This window comes from Mytilus californianus, unplaced genomic scaffold, assembly GCF_021869535.1.
Source record: "Mytilus californianus isolate M0D057914Y unplaced genomic scaffold, xbMytCali1.0.p SCAF_7, whole genome shotgun sequence".
NCBI lineage: Eukaryota > Metazoa > Mollusca > Bivalvia > Mytilida > Mytilidae > Mytilus > Mytilus californianus.
This window is the reverse complement of record NW_026262723.1, coordinates 86,308,181-86,318,055: the sequence shown is the minus strand read 5'-3', so window position 1 is coordinate 86,318,055 and position 9,875 is coordinate 86,308,181. Positions and strand designations below refer to the sequence as shown.

General features: G+C 30.0%; 1 protein-coding gene across 12 annotated transcripts; it reads left to right on the top strand.

Annotated features, from left to right (window-relative positions):
• The first annotated feature begins 691 nt into the window (after positions 1 to 691).
• Positions 692 to 9,583, top strand: LOC127707419 (uncharacterized). 12 transcript variants are annotated; one of them, XM_052211913.1, is made up of 5 exons: positions 692 to 874; positions 2,921 to 3,003; positions 5,063 to 5,231; positions 6,067 to 6,108; positions 8,671 to 8,849. In XM_052211913.1, the coding sequence occupies exons 1-5, from the start codon at positions 779 to 781 to the stop codon at positions 8,704 to 8,706; spliced, it is 426 nt and encodes a 141-aa protein (XP_052067873.1). In that variant the 5' UTR covers positions 692 to 778; the 3' UTR covers positions 8,707 to 8,849. The 12 variants fall into 12 exon arrangements, with proteins under 12 accessions (XP_052067873.1, XP_052067872.1, XP_052067876.1 ...); XM_052211912.1 differs by lacking the exon at positions 8,671 to 8,849 and adding an exon at positions 8,129 to 8,416; XM_052211916.1 differs by lacking the exon at positions 8,671 to 8,849 and adding an exon at positions 7,228 to 7,383.
• The last annotated feature ends 292 nt before the right edge of the window (positions 9,584 to 9,875 follow it).

Genomic DNA, 9,875 nt, shown 5'->3' with positions numbered 1-9,875 from the left:
CTCTCAAATGAGGCAAAAATTGTTTGGTTATTTACTAATGAAAATTTGTCTGTACTTAAATATTTAGGGAACTATATTATTACATGTCTAGATGTAAGAAAAAAATTTAAATTAATGTAAGTAATAACAATGATAATTGTAATGATTTTATAGTTCTAGTCCTGCCTGGAATTAAATATATGTGATTTATATAGAATGGAGATAATATAACATCTGTCTGAACTTTTTAATGTTTCATTTCAATGCATAAAAAAAAGTTTTTCTGTTACAAATCATGATGTATTGTTTTTATGTGTACATGTCTTGCTGCCCATCAAGGGCCCTTGATTGGAATAATAAATATTCTTATTCTTATTCTTATTCTACAAAATCTTTCATTTCTAGCAATATTACTATATCTCCCTCTTTTGATTTCAAGGTTAGGAGCGCCAGAGACTAACTTATATACAAATATTTATCCCGTTCTTTTACATGTGTACCACTAGGTCCCGTATAATTTCAAATCCATTTGGTTTTCGCATAAATTTTGTCATTTCTTTTTTCCGTATTCTTTAAAAAATACTGGTTTTAATTTTGCATAGCCGAGTTTGGATCAGACAAACAATTTATGCTACCCAGTATAAATCATGGTTTTAGTAGCGTTTGAAAGATAGCCATAAACAATGAAAATATTGAAGCAGCTTCTGATGGGGAATGAATTGTCGCGCATGTGCGTTTCTTTGACAACACTAGAAGCCACTATATCGTTCATACACTCATTTGGGAGCAGAATAACATAATGGCAGAGTCTGCATATCATAACGAGGCATTGAGACGACAAAGAATTATAGAACGGAAGAGAGATGCTCAAGTGCGCCTTTTAGAGGGACCTCAGGTAACACCTTTATTTATATTTACAGGCCACCTGAGTTCCAATACGTCCCTTCAGTTGTCTGAGTTGAAACTTTTGACGAATGACCTTTCAAGTTCCATAATAAGAATTATTTGTCAATCTCGACGCCCATAAAGAGCAGAATAATTAATACAAATTATGATATATACATATGATTAATATTGATTTTATTGATTACAGTGATGAAAAAAATCTGAATAATTGCCCAAACTATAGTACTCTTAGTACGGTAGTGTTCCTGGTGTCACCTATAACCTGTGAAATTCAGGTGTTTTTACCAATTTTTCCAATTTTTTTTGTTTGAAATTGACCCCAAAATCAAAAAAGTTTTTATTTTTTCTGTAACACACCATGCATTTATAATTAGTATGAGGCAGGCATTACCTGTGAAAGGGGACGAAGTCTGTATACATTAGTTTTTAACTTCAGAATCTGTTAAATAAGAAACAGGATTATGGTTATGTTTCTGACATTGGTCCTGTTGTTAGGGAATTTTGTTGTGATGTCATTTTCAATGTAAACAAAGAAACACTATCATCAGGTAACTTTTTTTTCATATTAAAGAATATATAATATGAAATTGTTATTGTGCTTCTTCCTATATTTTACTAGACTAATAAATATCTATTTTACTCAAAGTCTCGTGACAAACAGGACTTGAAGAAAGAAAGAGATTTCTGCGCAGATGCGGGAAACTAAAAAAAGTCTGAATAAAAGGTTAAAGATTTTGAGTTCATTAGAAGATTGTTTTTTTTTTTTTTATTGATTTTTCTACTGTAATTGGGGACTTTGTCCCCATAATATGAGGCAGCTGTTATCTTGAAAAGGAACGAAGTCAAGCAAACCTTTAAAATACTCTATGATATCCCATTAACAGCTGATTTCAAATATATATAAATATTTATTGTAAAAAAAATCCCAGCAATTTATAATTTCTGGCAAAAAAGTAATTGAGTTACAGAAGTGTATTCCATGTTGGTCCTATTGTGAGGAATTTTATATTTGACATCGTTTTAAAGTATTGTTTAATTAAAAACAATAACTTATACCTATTAACAACAAATATACAAGGGCGGTGTAGTACTGATCTTTGTACAGTATCTTTGTTCAGATACAAAAATCTGCCTGATTTAACTGAGATGAGTTTCCCAAGAGAATTAATTTTGTTTGCTATAAAATCTTATGTTGAAGAAGAGCTCTCTAAACTCGTTTTATTAAGTACACATAGCAGAACAAATTCAAAAATTTAAATATTTGTCCTCATTATTCTTTTTTATAATCAGTTACACAAATTTGTGGGAAATCGTATGACTTACAACATGGCAGCATATCCTTCAACAGAACGGTTACATGTCCCCATATATACATATTTACACTTTTGGTATTTAACTGAATTTTGTCTCTGAATGACCTTAGATCTGCCTCCAAATAACCTTCTGATGCCAAGCATCGATCACTTTTTTTTCTCAGGAACTTGTGTGATTTATAGTAATGGTGGACAAATTTGCATACAAGTGTAAATACGTCTATTGTGTATTTAATTCCAGCCATGCCTTAAAACTTTTCCAAGTGCAAATGTTTTTCTGTACTATAAAGTAAATTTGGTGATGTATACTAATCATATTTGTCTTATCTTTACCTTAAGATCCTTGATTACATGGATTATAAAAATGTCCCATTTGTTACTGTCATCCTAGTGGATATTTAGCATAATTTTGAAAAGTCAATTTGTGGTAGTACATGCAGTTTCAGTTTCTTTGGGGTTTGGAACTACAATGTATATAAATGTCACAAGATTTTACTAAGTTACTTAAATTACAAATTTCTGGTAGTGGTATAATACATATACATTGTATGTTGTGTATACATGTATCTCTGCGATAACATAGACCTGTTATTTCATAAAATAGAAATGTACAGCCAGGATGTGTCAACTTGATGCAGTGAAAATGGAACTGTTTGCATTGGATAATGTAAGAATAAATTAATCCATATTGTGATTGCATATCTTATTATTCAACATTACAGAGTAATGAAATGCCAGGATATGGAGGTGCTGATATGAAAGATACAGTTTTATATTCAGGACCTGGTCATTTTGAACAAAGCAGGTTAGTAATTTTTATATCTTTCTGAAAGTTAAAATTCCATAAAAGATATAATTAATTAGTAGAGTTTTGAACCTTAAAAGAAATTAATGAAAATATTCCATTGAATTCAGCAGAAGTTTTGACCATTAAATTTGACACGGGTACCTGTATATAATTCTCAGAGAAGAGGTTGGAAAAATTTACCTTTGAAGTTTTTCGTTGTACAATAGTGCAATATACAAAGCCTTATGTTTTAACACTCACCATAACATATCATTAAATTGTGAATAATATCTACAATACAGAAAAACACAAACCATTATAAATCAATCACTGTGATAGACACGTGCACTCTCTTTAGATGAACGGAATGCTATTTTCATTCTGTTTGAAATATCTTTCACTCGTCTTTAGTTTTTTTAGATTGATTGGACCAAACAACTTGAATACAAAGTAAAGTAGGTAACTAAACCAATAGATAGACAGATATATTCATATACTGAGTAGTGTGTATGTCATTCACAATGATCTGTTAACTTATGGTATGTTTTTTTCTGTACTGTTATCTCTAAGGGAACACAAACAATTGTATGTGCTTGCTTACAAAATCTCTTGAATTTGTTGATATTGTACAAATGAAATGTGGCTAGAGGTTTGTATTACAAATGTATGCCTGCAATGCATCTTCTTGCATATTTTCTGTTTGCATGCTAAAGAATTAATTTGTTTTATTTAAGCATCAAAATCTCCCTGCAATATTATAAAAACAATAAGTAATTGACCTATTGACTTCACTTTCAATAATGTAACAGCTATCAATAATCAGTTTTTGTCTTGTCTGCAACATATCTTATGGAGCAGGACATGGGTGTTACTTTTCCAGTTTTGGAATTCATGTGAACTAAAAAATGTTATGTTTTCTGACTATGGCCATATACAAATAAGTACCTATGATAGATTATTGATATTTTGTATACAGCTGCATTAGCATCCCCACCTCTGAACTGCTTATATATGTTGGAGGCATTGCCTTTCAATCATGCTTTTGCGACCTTGCCATTTTTACATTGTTAAAATGTTGCTTCCAGGACTGGTACAGTATGCACATGTTAATGACATTTTTTCATTGTTCAAATGTTATTTTCTGGTTACTAGTAGGTGTATTAATGAAAAAATGTTGAATATAGAATCATTGCAAGTTAGGCATGTCAGTCAGACAGTATTCACCTGACCTTGACCTCATTTCATGTTTCAGTGGTCAATGTTTTTATGATTAAGCCTGTTTCCAAATATCTGACCTTGACTATATATCCATGGTTTCTTAAGCAACAATATTTTTCATGATTAGATCTATTTTCCAATAGCACATAGTAATAGGTCAACTACATGTCAGTTTGACAGTGTTCATCTGACTCTCACTTATTTTCATGGATCATTGAAACCTTATTCTTTGAATTTGTCCTTGTTGGACCCAATTCAATCATTATTAGTTAACCTGGTTGCATATTTTAGTGTGTGCACTCTTGTTTATTTTCTAAACAGAGGAGTGGTTTTGACCTCGTCAATCTGCCATTGAAGACAATTTAATCAAGATGTGATCTTATCAAAATACTCAAGTGATTTGTAATCACACTTATTTGCAATAATAAAAGGCGTTCTTTTTTACATAGATATTATAGGAAGAAAATGTTTCCATGTCAATATATAGGAAACTTCCAGACAGATGTCAAAATTTTAACTAAAAAATAAAAGCCTTTAGAAAAGAAAACTAGAAATGGAAACATAAAATATTTTGATCACTTCTGTGTATCATAGTTTTCATTATGGCAAAATAGAAATGGAAGCATACACATTTGATAACTTCTCATTACTGCAGCATTCGTGAATGAAATTTATTGAAAAAATTTATCAGGCATCATGATTTCATGTTATACAAAATGAGAATATTAATCACTGATCAAATCCTCACTTTCAGTCTACCTTAACTGTCAGACTGATTGATTTGAATAAAACATTTCTTGCTATGAGGACTTTCATGTCTCAAGTTACATAATTATATTTTATTTGTTATCATTTTTAGAGAGCATACAATGGTGAAAGAACCATTCAAATATCAAGAGGGTGTGGTTTTCAAGGAAGTGGTTCATGACCCCAATTTTGTTTATAGACTTATGGCAGATCAGGGGAATCCTCCACTGCACGTTGACCCAATTTATCGTATTATGTATCCTGGAGCTGTTGTTACAAATGTACGTTGATCATTTTGCATTCATGTACATTTTAAATATAACATTTTTTTTCTCAAAAAATTTCAGTGGAATGGGAAATATTTGCTTGTTTTGCATTTATACTGAAAGCTCTTATTGAAATTATCTGTTTCAGAAAGTTTCATAAATAATCTACAATGATTATACCATAATACCTTGCTTGCTATATGTAATTGTCCACAAACACTACGATTGTCATGGCTATTAAATTGATTTGCACACAATATCCAAACACAAACTACATTGTTTTAAGTCTGCAAGTTATATATTTCTGTGTGTGTATGTATGTATGTATAGGTGGACAAGAAGTGAATTCAGGTTCTGGATAAATGAGTCCAGTATTATTTTCAAAATTTTCAAGAGAATTATAAAATTTCAAATACAACAGCCAAAAGATAATTGATATGCTTCACATTATGTTAACATATTTATCCTGGATTCATCTTGGACTTCACAGCATGCCAAGTAGTTGTTTGACATAATTCCTAGATATTTTTTTTTTTTTTTTTGCTTTGCTGTCCAGCTAATATACAGCTGCTTGTGCAAATAATGAACAACAAAAAAACATTCCATTCTTAGAAACAATGATTATATGATATATAACTGTTTTAGTTATTCTTTTGTTTATTAGCTTACAATTACAAAAGTTAACTTTATACTCTCTACACTAGAAACATTACTAAATCTTTCATTATGTTCTCCTTCCAGTTAGTGTTTTTCTTTTCCTTTTTTGTTAGAATCTTAAAGGGGAAAAGTATGCTGTCTAAAAAACTTTCAAAATTGATGTTTTACATACATTTTCTTTTTATGAATTAAGAATCACAAGACAAGTAAGAAAGAAAGAAGAACATCTCTTGAGGTGATCTAAAATGTTTCGTATCATACACTGTTTTAAAAAAAATACACTGGTGGGGTAACCATGTGACATTCATAATTTTGTTTTATGCTCATCATTTTGCTTTTCATGGGGTTGAATATTGGATCTTTGGTAAAACTTCTTTTAAACTCAATGTTGATCTAATTATTTAAAATTGTTATATAATTTTAATCAATTTTTGAAAGATCTGATCATCTGTAACTTACCTAACTTAGAATATTATAAGATCTTTCTTCTTTAATCATGACAGTCAGTGAAGAAATGGTGTAGGTCAATTTGTCATGAAATGTAAATTCAGAAGTTAATATCTGACAATATCTGAGATAATTAAGTATGGTCCTTGTGCATCTTGAAGTAGAATATTACTAGCAAAAATGAAGATGCCAGTAGGGAAGATTGAAGGGAGGGGCTGGTGTTTCTTAGCCCATATCATGTCCATTGTATGAGAGTTTAAAAGAAGTATTCGGGCATGGTGTTTGGTACGAATAGGTGTTGGTTGTAATAAATATATATAAAGTTTAGTTACAAGTCTTTAATTCATTGATATTTTCTTTCTACTGGTAAAGTTTAGTGATTACTAAATTTCTAACTGCTACAAGATCTAGTCCACTTATAATGTTACTAATCAAAATGCTGGCTCTTGTTTTTTACGAATATCAGTATTAATTTACACTTTAAATTTAACCTTTTACTTAACATTTTCTTAACTAGAAGTATAGCTTGCACCCTTTGAAAAATGTATAATTGTGCAATTTGGAAATTTCAGGACAAATATTAAGAAATTCAGACTTCATGAGGATGGTTTTAATATTCGTTATCGCAATCGTGTAAATTATGCACCTCACTGTGATTTGGCATACAAAGTTATTTATCCATTCAAAGAAAATACAACATACACAAGTGATGATAATAGGAACAATCGTAGGATTAACCTCATGTCTGATAAATATGACATTGTAAAAACTGTCAATGGTGAATTCCCTAAAAATCGTGTAACAGAATCAGTGGACTAGATCTTGTATAAATACCTGTATTGTAGTTTTTGTGGTGTGGGATGTAGTTTTTAAAAGACCAATAACCACAACAACCTGATTTTTTCAGAGAAGTCTTACAACCAAATGATTACATGACCAAGGCGAATAAACCAGCAAGGAAACATCAATTGAAAACTCCTAAACCTTTACCAGATTCTATACGGAATATTGATAGAGATAACGTCTTTAAAATATTACATCCATATGACTTTCACTAATGCATTTATCTGTACAATTATGTAACTATATTTAAGATCAGTTAATAAAAGATTTGTCTTATTTTTTTCAAGGGAAAAAAGGGGGATATTTAATGTATATTTAGCACCTGTCATAACTTTCACAGATTGTCAAGTTTTAGTTTGACTTTTTTCACTTTTTCAGTTCAGTGGTATCCCTAAACACTATTGTATGTCAATTAAATTTGTTATGCATTGATACATTATTCATTTATTAAAATTTACAATTCTAATATAACTGCATGGTGCTAAGTAGGAGAATCATGTAAAATAATGACTAGAATAGAAAATATTAATTTTTAAAGTTCAACAGAAATAAGTTGTTCAGTAAAAGTCTTGCCTTTCTCATTGTTCCTAGTTAAGAAATTTTGTTATTTATATAATGTGATTTATGAGTAAAACAATATACTTGTTGGCTGTTATAACTTGTATTCTTTTTATTTTTGAACCATCTGCTTTTATATATCTTTATTTTACATAAATGTAAGTATCTTTCCTAGTCAATTTTACCATTTCAGTATTAATGTACTTCTAATTTCTAAAGAATTAATGCTTATGCATACAGTGTAATTTTGCTATACGTTTTTGGATGTCCCTTTCACAATTGTTGACACTGCTGACTGTACCTGTTCCATTGGATTTTGGTAGCATTTAGAGTAGTTCAATTATCTCCCTTAGATGCATGGTTAGTGGGTGGTGAATTTATAGAAATAAAACTTATTTCACTTGCAGATCAATAAATGGCGGAGTCCAAAGAATATATCATAGGAGAATTGACAACAATCCAGAAGATAAAGTTTATCCCCTCATCCATCCTAAGGAACGTCCACCAAAACATACTGAACTACCTCCTAGAAAACCACACCTGAAAGTTTGATGTGTTTCATATCAAATGATGTATTTTGAGAGAGAAATATTGCTACTTACTATATAATATCATGTGTTCAGCTACATTTATATCTAATAGACTTTTAATAAGCATACCAACATTAGTTTTCATTGACCGAGACTATAATTAAGGATATAAATGGAACCAATACTATTATATTTTGAGAATTAGTTTTTAAGCAGTCATTGTTTGTTTTGGGTTTTTGTTAGAGCTATATATATAACTTCTCCATGAAATATCTTTTAGTTTTATGTTAAAGTCATGTTTCTCTCTCGTAAAAAAATAAAAGAAAACAAGACAGTGGGAAAAACAAGAAAAATAATTATCTCAGTGTCCATACAGATTGTAATAAGGGTTATTATTCATTGTGAAATCTAAATTCTAGGAGCACTTACAACTGGTTAGGAACAGCAAGAGATAGAAAACAATATGATCACAGTAGAAATGGTCCTGTTGTAGCTAGTTCTTGGTATGGTTTAAAGAGTGAGCTGAATGGAATAGGACAGTGTACACCATTGACTGGAAAGGGACATCCAGTCACTTTTTATGATCTACAACAAATTCGTTATATTACACCTAGGCCATAATTTCTTAAATTCTTTCAAAAATCAAATGAGACATGTGGTTTAAGGATTCTTTTTCTATTGTTGCACTTAAGTTTTTAATCAGAGTTTTATTTTATTATCATCAGTATTATGAATGTTTGATGCAATAATTGTTTTACTCATGTAATGTTGTTATACTGTGCACTGAGTATTTTTATATGTCTTATATGCTTATTGTATGATTATATGTTACCAAGGTATTTCTGCTGAAAAAATCATTATTGTTGATGGGTAGGAATATGACAGTATTATTAAAGAATCTCTATTTCATTTCCACACTGGATTTAACATTTACTATTGATTAATTTGTTGCAAAAAGAGGTATTTCAGAAAATCTAAAAGACTAAAGATTTCATTTATTTTGAGGTCATTTGGATGATTATTTCTATTCAATTTTCATTAAGGTCCGATATTGAATTTAAATTCATATTCTCTGTAAAATTTTGAAATTTGAACTAATATAAGAACATTTTCCTCGTTTGTTAATATTCTGATTTGGAATTGTATTAAAAGTGTGTGTTTTAAAAAATGCTTTTCAACAGAACTTGGATGTTTATTTTCTAAGAAACATATATCTTTGTGTGAATCTTGTTATTGCTTTCAAGACATCTTTATTTGTTATCTCTTGCTCAATGTTTATACATACACTTTATAGCATATTGTGATATTTGCTTAATAAAATATGGAAAATTCTTTTGAAATATCTTTTTTTACAATTATGACCAGTAAAAAGAACTAAGAATGATGAGTGACAATGTTTGCATTTATTTTGGTTTTAAATGGTCAACATTTTAAAAGACAAATTTATTCTTTGACAGTCAATTAAGTAGCAGTCACAATGGAATCATAATTTTTGTTAAATGCTTATTGGCTGGGTTGCAGGTATAAAACCAGCTTGCAGTATGGTGATGTTGGGCGCATTTTACTATTTCCTGAAAACTTCAGAGAAAGATTGACACATATATTGGAAGTTTTGCACCTTTAA